We start from the raw sequence: 16,957 nt of genomic DNA on the forward strand, positions 1-16,957 counted from the left end.
TGCTTTGGCGCTGGGGCCCTGTGACTCTGTCTAGGGTGACGCCTGCTTGAAGGGCCCTCCAGGGCTGCTGGAAGGGGCTGGATTCTTGAGCCCGGGAGAGGAGTGTCTACGGCCTGTCCTCACCACCCTCGCCCCCGTGCCTGCCGGGGTCACCTTCCCATCGAGACGCAGCCATGGATGTTAGGCTCCAGGAACGATGACAGACATGGACACACAAGTACATACATGCAAACATGCACGTGTCAAAGCGTACCCATGCACACTCACATGTGTGCACACGGCCCCATCCCACACCCCAGATGCTTTAACGCATCTGACAGATCTTGTAACTTGAAGGTGTTATTTCTATAATCAGAAAGATGTACTTAAAAAATGTGCTGAAAAGCAGAAGGAGGGGTTTGCTCTCCTCGGGGAGTCCACGGCCTGGAGATGACGGAGGAGAGGGCCACCCTTCTCTGTCACAACCGTGCACAAACTACTTAAAACTCCTCTGTAAGGTCAGTCTCTAGGAAGCAGGGAGGGATGACAGAGGAAGTGAGATGCAAGAGAGAATTTAAAATAAGAAACTCTCCTGATGGTCCCATGGTCAGAACCTGCCTTGCCAGGCAGGGGACGTGGGTTTGATCCCTGGCTGGGGAACTAAGATCCCACCTGCCCTGGAGCAGCTAAGCTTGTGCACTGCAGCTACTGAGCCCGTATGACAGACACAGCTAAGGAGTCCGCGCACCGCAGAGAAAGATTCCACATGAGCAACGAAGATCTAGCGTGCCACAAGTAAGACACGATGCAACTAAATAAATAAATATTAAAAAAAAATACTCTTTAGTTTTTCAAACAGGACAAAGTCCTGTCGTCTGGCAACCATGAGGAGCCCCGGGCGGCGTCATTGTGACCCGGACTTTCTGGGGCTTACATCATCAAAGGGGGTGCTGACATCACCACCCACAGAAGGCTCAATGCCACATGAGCCCACCTCGGTGTCTGCCTGGGACTCTACAAAGAGAGACCCAAAGAGATGCTTGAAAAGCATCCAAGCTGGTGAGCTGCCTTGGCGCCTGCCTCAGGAGTGTTGTCGCTGAGACGCTCTGCTGGAGACTCCCCTGCCGTGGTACCCTGCCCCGTGGCATTGCTTGGGTTCACGGGGGCGGGGGTGGGGGAGGCAGTGCCCCCTTGTTGGGCAGTGGAAGCCTGGCCGGTGTCCAGCTGGAGTACGATGTGACCAGCCTTTGCTGGCTTTCAAAGTAGGAGATCAAAAGAAATAGGTAGAGTACGTTTCGTCAGACATTTGCGCTTAGCTCAGCAAATCCATGTAATCGCTATCAGTTTACTGATGAGATAAAATTCTTTCCTTCATCTTTAAGGCCTAGTCTGTGTTGAGCACTTGCTGCACATCCCAACTCAGACCAGCCACACTTCACGTGCTTGACGGCCACACGTGGCTACTCCTGGTCCGTGCAAGCTAAGGCTGCGTGCTGGTCAACTGGGTGCTGGCAGCGAAACCTCAGCGTCTCCATTCTGCTCAGTGCATAGCCCACAGCCCTGCAGACATGCGCACAGCGACCCCGCATAGAACACGTGACATAAGCCCCGGCGTTGGCTAGAGCCAAAGTCTCCATGTTAGCACCTGACGCCTTTCGTTCAGGTCGTAATCCCCGTTCCAGCGACTGCCTGGAGAAAGCTCACGCGTGCTTAGCCTGCTGTAGTCCTGGGGCAAATGGTGCATCTTACTGTCGCTGGGGGAGAAAGAGGAAAAGGTTAACTCTGGGGGCAGACTGCGTCCTCGTCACGACCTCGTTTTGCTGTCCCTGGTCTCAAGTGGAGGGTCTGTCGCATGTCTTCCATGAAGCCAAGGTGGACATTGATAAGGCCCAGGGGTATCCAAGACGGCACTCAGTCCCCAGAGGAGTGGCCAGCACCCCAAGGAGACCCTAGTGGAGCAGAGGTGTCCCCGTCTTCCCGCCCTCTCCCCAGGGCTGAGCATCCTGGGGCCAGACGCCTGGGTTGGCGCCCCAGTGTGTCTGAATGAGTCCACGAGTCCGTCATCGGGAGGCGGCAGAAGTTTTCAACTCTGTTTAAAACTGACTTCTCTCTCCTTCTCCTCTAGGAGACGATGAACTGTAAAAGGAAAATGCTGCTGTTGATTCTGGGTCTTTCATTGCTCCTGTTGTTTGATCATTATTCCAGGTAAATAGAAGATCTCGGGGAATCGACGCCTGCAGTGCTTGGCAGAGCTGCTCGAAACCTCCAGAGTTTTGTCCAAAGCTGTTAATAACACTTTCGAAATGAATCAGATGTTACCTCCCCTCTCTGTGGGACCAAGCCAAGCATACTTTCATTCTTTCATTTTTAAACATCCAGCACGTAGTGATCAAGCCCTGGCTGGGCCCCAGGCTCTGTCCTAGGTGCTCAAGGAGCCACGGTAATAGGGGGAGAAGGTCGCAGGGGGAGAAGGCAGAGCAAACAGAGCAGAGCATCGGGGATAACTTTAGAGGCTATTTATTTGTTTGGTCACGCTGGGTCTCAGTTGCAGCACTCAGGGTCTTCGATCGTCACTGTGGCATGCGGGATCTTTAGTTGCGACATGCAAACCCTTAGTTTTGGCAAGTGGGATCTACTTCCCTGACCTGGGGTCAAACCCAGGCCCCCTGAACTGGAACCGCAGAGTCCTAGCCACTGGACCACAGGGAAGTCCCTGGGATAGCCTATTTTACATAAATAAGGTCACCAAGAAAAACTAAAATGAAGTCATCGCACCGAGTTGCTATTTCAGACAAATTACAAGTGGTCCCAAAGTTCCATGTTGTTTGGACATAAACAGGACAGCAGTGACCTGCCCTGGCAGCCTGTGTGAGCCGGGGATGCATCTGTGCCGGCTCAGTTTCTCACGGAGAAAAATGCAAGTTCTTCCTTCATTTGTACCCATGTCTCGTGGGCTCCTTCATGAGCAGTGCAAACTTCCCAGATGCCATTTGAAAAGCAGTCTTATCATGAGAGACAATGTCCTTAAAAACAAAACCTTTGCAAAACGCAGATCTGATAAAAAGGCTTGTATCCAAAATATGCAAAGAACTCTTAAAACTCAACAAGGAAAAGAAAAACTTTATTAAATGGGCAAAATCTCACCCAAGAAGACATAAAGAGGCAAGTAGGCATCCAAAAAGATGCTGGACATCATTTGTCATTAGATAATTGGGCTTCCCTGGTAGCTCAGCTGGTGAGGAATCTGCCTGCAATGCATGAGACCCTGGTTCGATTCCTGGGTCAGGCAGATCCCCTGCCTGGAGAAGGGATAGGCTACCCACTTCAGTATTCTTGGGCTTCCCTGGTGGCTCAACTGGTAAAGAATCTGCCTGCAATGTGGGAGATCTGAGTTCGATCCCTGGGTTGGGAAGATCCCCTGGAGAAGGGAATGGCTATCCACTCCAGTATTCTGGCCTGGAGAATTCCATGGACTGTTTAGTCTATGGGGTCACACAGAGTCGGACACAACTGAACAATTTTCACTTTCAATTGCAAATTAAGACACCAACCAGGCACCATGACACGTCTGTTAGCACAGCCCTATGGTATAGCCACATTGAAGACAGCGTGATGGTTTCTTACAAAGCTAAATATGGTCTTTCCGGTGATCCAGCTTGGGTGTTCTTAAGTATCATTAATCCAAGTAATTTGAAAGCGTATGTTCACAAACAGCCCACATAAGGTTATATAGCAGCTTTATCCACAATGTCTAAAATCTGGAAGCAATCAAGATGTCCTGCAGTAGATGAAAGGGTAAATAAACTGCGGTGCATCCAGATAAATGGATATGATTCAACGATGAAAAGAAACAAGCTATCAAGCCAGGAAAAGATACAGAGGAAGTATCAGTACACATTGGTAAGGGAAAGAAGCCAGAAGCCAATCTGAAAAGACTACCTACTGTATGATTCCAGCCACGTGAAATTCTGGAAAAGGCAAAACTGCAGAGACAGTAAAGGGATCAGGGGTCTCGGGGTTTGGGGAGGAGTGGCTGGACGAGCACCGAAGGTCTGGGGCAGTGGAACTGCTTACGGTGGGCCTGTGACACTACACCTGTTTCAAAACCCTTAGAATTTTCTAATGAAGAGTGAATTTTAACCTAGACAAATTCAACTCTCATTTAGGAAGTCGAGGGAATCCCAGGAAGGATTGCTGTATGTGACCAAAGTCATCGAACTGTATCAAACATGCCAGAAGTAAGCTCCCTGAGGGCTGAGGAAGGTGCTGAGAGAAGTCACCTTGGAAACCAGTGGAGTCTGTGCTTTGTTGTTTCTCAGCCCATGGACTGCAGCACACCAGGCTTCCCTGTCCTTCACCAACTCCTGGAATCTGCTTAAATTCATGTCCATTGAGTTGGTGATGCCATCCAAGCATCTTATCCTCGGTTGCCCCCTTATCATCCTGCCATCAATCTTTTCCAGCATCAGGATCTTTTCCAATGAGTCGGCTCAGCTCTTTGGAGTCTGCAAACATAAGGGGAAGACAGCCACGCAGGGACTGTCTCTAGTGGATAACATCAGTTCCCCACAGGAGGGCAGGATGGCAGCTCTGATGCCAGCATGCATGCATCTGGGGACGGAACAGTTGAGTGAGTGGACGGTGAGTGACCATGCATGGGTAATCCAGGGACAGTTAGGTGATACCTGCGGTGATGCATTAAAGCTGGAGACACCAGTCTGCACTGACCTGTAGCTTCATGGAGCAGGGGAGAGTTACCTGGGGAAGTATTTCCAGATACATGCCTCTGTGCCAGTTGGGACAACTACACACATGCCTTCCCTGCTTGCCCAGCTGAGAGGACCTAGAAACGAGGAGCCCGCAGGAGCAGCGAGCACTCCCAGCCCCAGACCTTGGTTTCTAATATTATTCTACAAAACAAAGCAAAACCCCAAGCCAGGCTTCCTTGGAGACGTGGCTGTTTCTAGGACGGGAGACAGAATGTATACAGGATGAGCCTGGAGCAAAGGGACAAAAGAGCCTGTGAAAGAGCTTCCAGTGGATAAAGTGGGAAGAATCTGAGCAAGAAAAGAAAGTTGTATTGGGTTATATCCCAAAGCATAAAGCAGATCTTCCTGAGTGCACATTGATATAAATAAAGGACTGAATCAACAAGAACATAGATGACAGAGAAGAGACAACACCCCATTCATAAGAATCCCGAGTAATCGATGGAGACACTGCCCCGCAGGAGGCGGAATGTGTGGGCTGCCATAGCGATTCCCTATAAAGATTACAGTGTGGATTTTAAGTGAAGTCGCTCAGTCGTGTCCGACTCTTTGCAACCCTGTGGACCAGGCTCCTCCGTCCATGGAATTTTCCAGGCAAGAGTACTGGAGTGGGTTGCCATTTCCTTTTCCAGAGGATCTTCCCAACACAGGGATGGAACCTGCATCTCTTCTGTCTCTTGAATTGGCAGATGGGTTGTTTACCACTAGTGCTAACTGGGAAGCCAAAGAAGGCTTCGTGAATGTGAACGTGAAGTCGCTCAGTCGTGTCCGACTCGTTGTGACCCCATGGACTGTAGCCTACGAGGCTCCTCAGCCCATGGGATTTTCCAGGCAAGAATACTGGAGTGGGTTGCCATCTCCTTCTCCAGGAGATCTTCCCGACCCAGGGATTGAACCCGGGTTTCCCACATTGTAGGCAGATGCTTTACCGTCTGAGCCACCAGGGAAGTCCTCAAAGAAGGCTTAGCGTTGAAGAATTGATATCTTTGAACTGTGGTGCTGGAGAAGACTCTTGAGAGTCCCTTGGACTGCAAAAAGATCCAACCAGTCCATCCTAAAGGAAATCAACCCTGAATATTCAATGGAAGGATTGATGCTGAAGCTGAAGCTCCAATACTTTGGCCACCTGATGCGAAGAGCTGACTCATTGGAAAAGACCCTGATGCTGGGAAAGACTAAAGACAGGGGGAGAAGGGGAGTACAGAGGATGAGATGATTGGATGGCATCACCGATTCGAAGGACATGAATTTGAGCAAGCTCCGGGTGTTGGTGATGGACAGGGGAGCCTGCCTGCTATAGTCCATGGGGTTGCAAGAGTTGGACATGACTGAGTGACTTTTTCTTTTCTGCCCTCTGTCAGTGCATTAGCTGTGTGTACCATGGGTATAAGTGCAAGAACTCTGGTGTTGATCCAGGAAGAGGCAGGACGCCGGATGGTGGCCCCGCACCACTTGCTTCACTGGGCAGCCGACCTGGAGACAGTGGTGGGTGGGGCGCCTCCAGTAGACAGCGGGGGAAGGGCTGCCTTCTGTCTGGACACAGCTCTAACCTGCTGCTAGTTTTGCCAACTACACGCTCCTCCCTGCCTTCCTCCCTGGCCGTCATCTCCTTCCCCTGCACATCTCTCCCTTCCAAACCCAGGAAGATGTCTCCTCCCCAGCTGGCTGTCTCTGGTCCCAAATCAGGGCTGGACGTGCCGCGTTCAGCACTACACTCCAAGCTCTGTGGCTCCCCTTGGCACCGAACCCTGGGGCCTCTTTAGAGCCATCCCTCTGCCCCAGGTGCCGGGGGTGGGGTCCGGGGCTGCGGGCCCACTGCTGTAGGGCCAGCACCTAACAGCACTTCATGGGCTCTGCAGACACTTGTTGAATGAATGCTTGACTCATAATAACTTGGTTTTCCCTTCACATCCAGGAAAAATCAAGAAGAAGAACTTGAGCTCTCAGACTGGTTCAAGCCCAGGTAAAGATGAAAATGTCTGCCTGTGAACACATCCACACACACACCCATGCACACATGCACAACACAGGCACACACTTGCACACACGCTCACAGACACAGACCCAGACACACAGGAACTCAATCTGCAGTAACTAGGTCTTTTCTTTTTCCCCAATCACCAAATTACAGCCATCCTGGGAGGTCCCAGTCACTGGAGTTCATGCTGACCCGCTCCACTTGTTGGAAGCTTCCTGATTTATTGAAAATTCGATGAGCGGCTTCTCCTGATTTTGGCCTCAGCTCTCGGGGAAGAGTCCTGTCCCCTGTTGTGATTCTGGGGTACCTTGCTTCCTGATTAACTGTCATCATCCATTAGCCAATTCCCTCCTGGTTTTAGATTGTTTACCTTGCAGCTCTTGCCAGGAACGCTCCAGTGACTAACTTTGTACATATTAATACACGTTCTGACATTGTCTGGTGAGTTCATCTGTGGGGTAGATTCCCAAAAGAGTCATTAAGTCAAACAAGGCAGATACTTAAGTTTTTGTTTACATTATGCCTCTTTAAAGATTGAAAAAAATTGTCCACGACATGCTCACGACCCAGACCGCAGGAGCCACGGCGTCCGGCACGCAGAAAGGGGCTCCACAAGTCTTACCTGTTATCGCTGGTGTGGCCCCTGCTGCTGTCCTTGTAAAGGTACCCGTTCCACCGGTTTCTCTTTTGTTCAACAGAGGACGCCCCGATGTGATCACGACCACGAGCTGGCTTGCTCCCGTTGTCTGGGAAGGCACTTTCAGCAGAAAGATGCTGGAAAAACACTACAGAAGGCAGAATTTCACAACGGGCTTGGCCGTCTTTGCTACTGGCAGGTAGGGGTCGCCAAGCCTGTGCCACACTTTATTTTGGAAAAATGCACACCTCTGTCCACGGACCTCCCACCTCCAAAGGGCCACTCATCGGCCTCTGTAACCACTGTTTGTGGATGGCCTGTGAAAAGCAGGACATTGTTTTTCTCTCCTTCCTTGTTGTTATTCTTGTTCAGTCGCCGAGTCCCGCCTGAGTCTTTGCAACCCCATGGACTGTAGCCTGCCCGGCTGCTCTGTCCATAGGATTTCCCAGGCAAGAATACTGCAGTGGGTTGCCATTTCCTTCTCCGGGGAATCTTCCCAACTAGGGATCGAACCTGAGTCTCCTGCATTGCAGGCAGATTCTTTACTGCGGGAGCCCCCTGTGAAGTCCTTCTCCTCCCTTAGCTGGATCATTAATACCACTTAGCTGTCTTTCCACTAACATCCAGTTAGCTCTCACACTCTTTTTTTTCCAACAGTCATTCCAAAACTTCAGAGGCTTTTCTCAGACTCCCCAGCCCACTACCTCCCCCTTCTGTAACCATTGCAGCTGAAATACAGGCCCGACCTCCTGCCTTCCTCCCTGGGAATTCTGCAGTGTCGACCTGGCGCCTCCCATGTGGATAGTGTTTGGTGATGCCCTTCCGAAAACGTTTAGGGAGGCGAGCGTCCTCCTCTGCACTGTGTTTCGCAGGCTTGCAGATCCGTACCTGGAGCTGTTCTTGAACTCGGCAAATAAGTACTTCCTGACCGGCTACAGAGTGATCTTCTACATTATGATGGACACCTTCATCAAGCTGCCCCAGATCAAGTGGGAGCCCCTCCGACAGTTCAAAGTGTTCATCGTCACTGAGAGCAGATGGTGGGACAACGACGTCGTGCGCATGAAGAGCTTGGCCAAGCACATTATCTGGGACATCCAGGGCGAGGTCGACTTCCTTTTCAGCATGACCGTCACCCAGATCTTCCAGAACAATGTGGGCGTGGAGGTCCTGGGCGAGTTGGTGGCTCAGCTCCATGGCTGGTGGTACTTCAAGGACCGTGCGAGTTTCCCCTACGAGAGGAGGCCCAAGTCGGCAGCTTACATCCCATTTGGCCAGGGCGATTTCTACTACGATGGTGCATTTGTGGGCGGCACACCCCAGGAGGTCCTGAACCTCGCGGAGGAGTACCTGAATGGCGTCATCCACGACCTCGGACTCAGGTTGAACAGCTCCTACGAAAAACACCTCAACAAATACTTTTTCCTCCGGAAGCCCACCAAGCTCTTATCCCCAGAGTACAACTGGGACGCTGACTTCTACCCGCCACCCCAGGTACAGTACGTCAAGGTGGCCCAGCAGTCCAAAAGGAGACACTGACTCCCCGGGACCGCAGGCCCCACCAGCAATGGTTCCCCCTGGTAGGTGGGATGTCTTCATATGTCCTAGGTTTGAGAGACACAGATGTTTATACTCACCCACAAGACATTTTTCTCCCTGCAATTTTGGGCCATCCAATTTGGCCACTGCAGGATAAAGAATAAAAGGCTGCTTATTGAATGTTTAACACATGGTGATGTTAATATCTATACACTGTAGATAACCTGGACATAATTGGAGGCATAAAATGAATTTTTTTTTAATGCAGAAAAGCTCTAGTTCAGAAAAAATATATATATATATATACATGGACACAGAAGGGCAAAGGATGATGTGTAGAGGAGAAAATGAAACTTCATGGCTTGCAAGTCCATCAAGGGGGTTGCTTTTCAGGCTGAGGAGGCACATTGCTGTGTTTAAGCACCTGGAACCGTCTCACCCTATCTAGCTTGTGACTAGACATGTATGAACTAGAGACTTCCTACCAAATACATATCTTTCTTTTATTGTTTACACAGAGAAGTGTCAAGTTCATTTCTAAAATCTCTCGGCATTTTACTTATTTTTGAGAAGACAGGGGCTGAGCACAGGGGTGGAGGCAGATGTCTGCCAGGTGCAGGGAGGGTACCACTGGCCCGAGTCCTCGGGCAGCTGCAGGGCAGCGGGGAGATGCGACTCTGTGGCGCTCCCTTTGCACATTCGAAAGGGCTCGACGTGGGCAGCTCGGAGCGCCATGAGCCTCAGGATGGGAAACCAGCCCCCATGGGTGGTGGGAATGGGGGCTGATGTGGCTAGCAGAGGTTTGTTCCTGGCAGTGAGTGTGAGGGCCGGAGAATCCCGTATCCTAAGGAGGCAGCCGTCTTCCTCCTCCTTCTCTTGGCTGCACTGCGAGGCACGTGGGATTTTAGGCTCCCAACCAGGGGTTAAACCTGCACCTTCTGCGTGGGAAGTGCGGCGTCTCGACCTCAGATGGCCAGGGGCGTGCCCACAGCCATTCTTCTTAATGAACCCTCTTTCCTGGGAGAGGACGCAGGCTGCGTAAGTGTGAAGGCCAGTATTGTCCTCCCCCAAATTCTTACATGGAGTCCTAGTCCCCAGGACCTCAGACCATAACCAATACGGAGAAAAGGCCTTTACAGAGATGACTGAAGCAAAATGAGGTCACCAGGGAAGGTCCTCGTCCAGTAGGACCAGTGACCCCACTGGAAGGGGAATGGGGCACTGACGTGCCCAGGACAGAGGGAAGGTGAAGCGAGGACACGCCCGGGAGAGAGGCCTCCTCCACCTCGGACGTCCAGCCCTCAGAGCTGGGAGAAGGGCTCTTCTGTCCTTTAAGCCCCCAGTCTGTGGCAAAGTAACACAGTGCACGATCCAAAAGTCATCACGACTGAAACACTAAAACTGTCAGAAGACTGACACTTCCTGGAGTGGAAGCCAGAGGCCACGGAAAGATAGGCGGCGAGAGGAGCACACTCGCTGATGTCCAGCCCTGGAGTGAGAAGCCCTGTCCGGGCCCGTGGTATGTCTACAACCCCGCCCCGGACGCCACTCGTCAGGAAGGTTTCCCTAAAGAACACATGTCAAGGTTAGCTCATCCCATAGGGCTTCCCTCGTGGTGCAGTGGTAAAGAGTCCGCCTGCCAGTGCAGGAGAAGTTTGATCCCTGGTTGGGGAAGATCCCCTGAAGGAGAGCATGGTAACCCACTCCAGCATTCTTGCCTGGAGAATCCCACGGACAGAGGAGCCTGGAGGGCTACCGTCCATCGTTCGAAAAGACTTGGACACGACTTAGCAACTCGACAACAATGACAAGCTCCTTCTACTTTTTTTGTCTCAGTTGTCGCCTTTGGCTAAATCATGATGCTGTTTCCAGTGACTCATCCTTTCTTATATCACAGAGCAGCTCTTGATTAAAAAAAAATCTATAAAATTACTTCAAAACAGAGTATGATATTCCATTAGCCACAAGCCCTACCTCACAAAGATCACTATCGGCTCTCCTAGGTCATACCTAGAGAGGGGAGGGTGTGATTTAGCTACTGTGCTGAAACCAACAAACAGACAAAAACTAACTTTTTTTCCCCCCTAACAATTTATGGAGAAGGCTAGGGGGGTTTACTGAGAAGGGTTCTAAACTTCTACCTTGAAAGATATTGTGGAATCAATATGAAAGCACTGTGAATTCCTTGGTAATGAAAGATTTTTAATGCCTAGAATTTCCAGGTTCAAGAACAAACTTGTTTAAAGGACTCATGCAAACAGGTCACCCCTGAATGACATTTTCCATTTCCATCCCCCCAGAAAAAGTATGTTTCCCCACATGGTGGGTGCTGAGTTAAATTTTTAAAAAATTTTGCTAATTTGATAAGCAAACATAGAATCTTTTTCTTTGATTGCTTGGGACATCAAAGCCTATTTTATTTTATTTTTTTAGTTTTTAAGGTATAGTTGCTTTATTTTAAAAATTAAAAAAAGGTTTTTTGGGGGTTATACCACAAGGCATGTTGGGGTCTCATTTCCCCAGCCAGGTATCGAACCCGAGCCCTCTGCAGGGAGCTTGGCGCCTTAGCCCCGGGACCACTAGGGGGCACTGTCAAACCTCATTTTAAACTATAGTTATGAGCCGTTAAGCTGAGCGCCGAAGCATTGATGCTTTTGAACTGTGGTGTTGGAGAAGACTCTTGAGAGTCCCTTGGACTGCAAGGAGATCCAACCAGTCCATTCTGAAGGAGATCAGCCCTGGGATTTCTTTGGAGGGAATGATGCTGAAGCTGAAACTCCAGTACTTTGGCCACCTCATGTGAAGAGTTGACTCATTGGAAAAGACTCTGATGCTGGGAGGGATTGGGGGCAGGAGGAGAAGGGGCCGACAGAGGATGAGATGGCTGGATGGCATCACCGACTCGATGGATGTGAGTTTGAGCGAACTCTGGGAGTTGGTGATGGACAGGGAGGCCTGGCGTGCTGCAATTCATGGGGTCACAAAGAGTCAGACACGACTGAGTGACTGAACTGAACTGAACTGAACTGAATGAGCCATTTGACCTGCAGGAGGAAATGGCAACCCACTCCAGTATTCTTACCTGGAGAATCCTGTGGACAGAGGAGCCTGGTGGGCTGGAATCCATGGGGTTTCAAAGAGTTGGACACGACCGAGGCGACTTAGCACACGTCAGTCATTTGATTCGTGCGTGTACAAATGACCAATTTCTGTCTGGCTCACTTTTCTAACATGGTGTTCCTTTTCTGCTTTCAGTGAGTTTGTAATGTGATGTAAACCCTTTGTCAAATGTGCTGAAAATACTCATTTCAAGTTGTCGTTCCTGTTTCAGTTTTGTCGATGGTGGTTTTGGGGTTCCAAAGTTTGTTTTCATAATTATATTGATATTTGTATCCATAGGGTAGGTATCTCATCCCTTAGTTATAGATAATATAGAGCTTTCAAGATTTCTTTTCATTCAGAATTAATTTTAAGATAATGTGCAGAGTTAGATATATAACCTTATTTTTTTCCCTCAAGATATCTTGGTCATTTCTCCCACACTTCTTGTTGAATGGAGTCTTCCTGCCAATGTAGGAGAAGCAGGAGGTGAGGGTTGGATCCCTGGGTCAGGAAGATCTCCTGGAGTAGGAAATGGCAATGTGCTCCAGTATTTTTGCCTGGAAAATCCCAGAGGCACCTGGTGGGTTACAGTAGTCCATGGGGTGGCAAAGAGTCAGACACCACTGAGTGACTGAGTCAAGCGTGCGTGCACACACGCACACACACACACGTGTTGAACAAATAATACTTTTTAAGATGGGCCACTTGTATAACATATTAAGTTACTGTACTGACTTGTGTTCATTTATTGACTTTATGTCCAGTTTTACTGGTTTTTCTTCCTGTCTCCCAGCTAAAGCCATGCATTTTCGGTCATTTTAGTTCCCTATTAGTTATGATTGAATGGTAGATCAACTTGCATTACTCTTCTATCTAAAATATTTCAAAACGTTTATTCCTTCCTGTAGCTTTTAGATTCAGGTATACAATTCGAGGGAAATATCCCACTGAAATATTGATTAAATTGCTTGAACTGATAGGTTAGCTTAAACTTATTAAATATTTATGACATTGAAGACTTTGCAAGAATATCAAGCTTGTATTTATTCAGGTCATTTTTCTCAATGTCCCAGTGTGAGAATTTTTTTAGCATGATTTTAACGTGCCACCTGTCTTTTTCTTGCTGGATTGCTGGTCCATAAGAAAGTTACCATGCTCTGAGCACCTGTTCACCACCCTACCCCTTGCATGAAAGGCAGGTGAGGTCTGCACAGGTGGCCGGCGGACCCCCTGCGGCAGTGCTGTCCTAGCGCAGTGACCGTGGTGGGAGCCGCCCTCCTGAGGTGTGACCTCCCAGGAGGCCTTGCTGTTGCCGAGGGCGTGTCTGAGGCAGGATCCAGCCACGCCTGCCTCCGGCATTTCCATGAGGTTAGTGTTGAGGCCCTGACCCGGCTTCCTAGGAGCTGGCCTTGCAGGCAGGTGGCCGCTGGCTCGCCTGGAATGAGGAGGGACATTCTGTCTGGGTGCTTGGAGAGGGGAGGGCGAGGCGGCCTCGGCTCCCTTCTCCAGCAGATTCACAGGCCTGGGCTCACCTGACTCTTCTGGGAGCCTGGGCTGGCACTGTGGTCACTCAGCACCCCTCTGGGCTGGGCAGGGACGGGGGTGCGGGCTCCTGGAGTCTGGAGCCCGATGGAAGTGCAGGCCGGACGGCCAGTGCCAGCCCTGCCCCGCCCAGGGTCACTTGAAGGATCCAGATGGTGGCTCCATTCGCCGGACAGCAATGCTGTGTCTACTTCGGTGGGGACTTGGGGGCTGCCTGCCACCCCTCCCAACACCCAGAGTGTTTTCAAGCCTGTGGACCAGGCTGGGAGAGGCTGCAGCCTCTGAGCTGTTGGTTGGCAGGACCTGGTGGCCCGTGGCAAGGGACGGGTGGGCTTGGGGTCGGGGAGGTTCCTGGGGGTGCAGAGGGGTTCAGAAAGCCCCTCGGCCAGCCCGGGTGTGGGGGAGGGGAGGGGGGGCGAGGACAGTGGGCAGGAGGGACCCGGCAGGAAGATCTGGGCTGTGGGGGCCGAGCTAGGCTTCGTGGGGAGCCACGGGGCTGTGGAGGGTTGAGAACAAGGTCAGACTCTAGGGCCTCCATCCGTTTGTTCTGAAGACCACCCGTCAATCAAGCCCAGGGCACACAGCCACCGCGACCACCTTGTCTTCTGATGTCCAGCCCCAGGTCCAGCCACGGCCCCCTGCCTCGAGATGACCCACAAGACTCCACGACCCCACCTACTGCTCGCCTCTCCCTCCCCTTCCCATCTGCGCCTGCACGCTCCCTCCTCCAGGCAGCCTCCCTGGCCGAGCTCCCCTGCTCTGGGGTCCCCCTTCCCAATAAATTAGAGACTGAGCCTCAGTGGCCCCGGGTAATCCGCACAAGGGCCGAGGAACGTCTGTCTTTTTCCACCTGCATCCTGAACTCCCAGAGTGGGGCTGGCCCTCCTGCTTGTTGATCGACTAAATGATGTGCAGGGGAGGGGCACAGGGGAGAGGCTGGCTCCCACTGCCTCCCCCGGGCTGTGTGACCTTGGCCTTGTTTCTGAACCTCTCTGAGCCTTGGAGTCCAAGCCTGCAGGATGGACATGGATATCTGCCCACCTACCATGTTGCAGGGCCTTTGTGAGGTCTGGCAGATAAGAGATTCATGTCGGTGCCCAATAGAGGCAGGCCATGTTTCCAGCTGCTCTTGTCCTGCTAGTGGGAGAGGACCTCCCCGCTTCCTCCTGTCCCTGCTCTTGGGGGCACAGGGGAGGTGGCTGGAGGGCAGCACTCACCGTCCAGGTTGAAGGCGGGGGCTTCCTGCAGCTAGAACCTGGAGATGTACTCAAGATACTGCCCCAGCCACTCAAGGTCCCTGGCGTTGTGCTGGCTGAATTCAGAGGGGCCAGTGCTTGGAGGCGGGGAACTGGGGGCCTTTCTCAGACAAGAGTCCTCCGGCTCTCCTGCCAGGCCCTGTGGTTGCTGCCATGGCTGCGGCCCTGTCCCCTTGCCTGAGTGTTGCCTCTAAAGCAGGACTTCTCTCTGCACGGCTGGCACAGGGTCTGTTGGGGCTGGCCCCTCCAGGCCACTCCGGAGTGCATCAGGCCTCCTTGGAAGGTTACATCAGGCCTGGGCCCCTCTGGTGAGGACCCCGGAGGGTCCCCCATGCCTGGCCAGTCTTCAGCTCAGCCAGGCCCCTGCCCAGCACAGCCTGGCCCCCTGCCCAGCACAGCCCACACCCTACTCCATCCCCAGGGCCCTGTCTTCCCTCCGAGGCGCTTCCACCTTCTAAGCCCAATGTGACTCCATGGTGTCCATGTGCGGGGCTGCTCTGTCCTGCGCAGGGCAGCGGGCTGCAAGATGTTGTCCTTCAGCCCTGACCCGGGGCAGCCGGCACCTACCCAGGAGTGCCCCCAGGCTGGTGGTCCCGCCGCTTCCTGGCCATGGCTGTAGGCGATGAGGCTGCTGTAGTGGGGGCTGACAGAGCGCAGGAGCCTGGGGCTGCCTCCCTGTACTGCGGGGACCCTCAGCAGGTACCCAGCTGGTTCTGCCCCGTGGACCGTGAGATGCCACCCTGAGGACATCTCTTCCTGCCCCTAGGGCCAGCCTTGGGCATGGCGACCCCTGCTCCCCACCCCACCCCCCTGCAGGATCCAGGCTGGAGTGTTGGGCTACTCACCCAGGCCTTGGGACTGGCCTCGGGGCCCCGTGGGATGGACAGTGACCTTCAGTCCTTTGCTCACCCCCTCTCTGGGAAAGACAAGAGACCTTACCTGGAGTCACCCTCCCGGCCTGGTGCCGGCCTAAGTTCTGGGGTTCCTGCATCCCCCAGGTTCTCGGACCCCTGGGCTTTGGAGGTCTCCCAGCCAGAGAAGGGGGCTGGCCCACGGCTGCCGGCACGGGGCGTGAGGGGCTTTGGCCCCCACTCCTTCCTTGGCTGGCAGTTCCAGGTCTTGGGGTGGGGGCTGGGGCCTGGCTGTGCCCGGTCACCTGGGCTTTGAGCTGACCTTAGGCTGCCCGCTCTGTGCCCCCCTACCCAGGGGCCTTCAGTTTCTTGTGGGGGGCGGGGCCGTGTGCCGACAGACTCGGGGACTGCAGGGGGGCCGCGTGGTGTCTATGGTGTGACTGTCATCCAGGCCGCGGTACATCCTTGCGGTCAGCACAGATCCTGGCCCCTGAGATCGGTCTCCCCAGTTGACCTGCCAGGGCTGGAAACACAGCCCACCCAGGGCTCCCCGGCCACAGGGGCATGGGGCGGGGGTGGGGGTTGTGGGCCGCCCCGCAGGAGGGGGCTGTGTGTGCGTTTCCCACCGGCCCCTCCTCATAAAGCTTTGGAGGTTCTGAAGTTCGGCCTTCGACTTTGAACCACGTGTCCCTCTGGTTCTGATCTCTGGCCTGTCCCTTGGGAGGCCCCGAGAGCTACAGGGAACACGCTCATGTCCAGAGCAAGATGAGCTCCGTGTCCTCGTCTCGGGTCCAGATGGCATGGAGAGCGAGAGCGAGTCTTGGGGGTCAGCTGGGGAGACCAGGTGTGCGTGGCTGGCGGCCAGCTGGTTGGTCAGACAGCGACCTCCCGCCTGCAGCGGTGTGGGCACAGGGCGGGTGAGGCTCCTCGGCCACGTGGCGCGCCCAGTCTTGGCTCTTGGAGTCCAGTCTCAGGGGCCAAGTGCTCAGACTTTCCCCTGTGAGCGCAGCCGTGGATCGAGCTCAGCCAGTGGATCTGCTGGGCTCTTTAATAGGAAGCAACACCCAAGACTTAAATCCTTTCTGAAAAAGATGCACAAGCTGAAAATTTAAAGAACTCTGATGAAAGAGCGAATACATCGCTTAAGAATGGCCTCTCTGAAGGCCAAAGGGAGGGGCCCCAGGCCGGAAACAGCTAGATCTGGAAAGTAGGGGGAATAGGGGCTTTCATCCAGGCGTGGGTGGGCAGGGGTGCTCTCCAGACCCCCTCCCTTCCTTCCTCCCTCCCCCTCCTCCCTCCTCAAT

The 16,957-nt window shown here is 52.8% G+C and overlaps 1 protein-coding gene across 1 annotated transcript; it reads left to right on the plus strand.

The window, feature by feature from the left end:
- Positions 1 to 2,110: 2,110 nt before the first annotated feature.
- GLT6D1 (glycosyltransferase 6 domain containing 1) lies at positions 2,111 to 9,089 on the plus strand. The gene is made up of 4 exons (XM_086323448.1): positions 2,111 to 2,184; positions 6,664 to 6,711; positions 7,425 to 7,562; positions 8,236 to 9,089. Exons 1-4 carry the CDS (start codon positions 2,111 to 2,113, stop codon positions 8,900 to 8,902), a joined length of 927 nt encoding a protein of 308 aa, XP_086179574.1. The 3' UTR covers positions 8,903 to 9,089.
- Positions 9,090 to 16,957: the final 7,868 nt, after the last annotated feature.

This window comes from Bos grunniens, chromosome 11 (assembly GCF_055505025.1).
Source record: "Bos grunniens cultivar Pamir isolate PY7600 chromosome 11, Bosgru_T2T1.0, whole genome shotgun sequence".
Taxonomy (NCBI): Eukaryota; Metazoa; Chordata; class Mammalia; order Artiodactyla; family Bovidae; genus Bos; species Bos grunniens.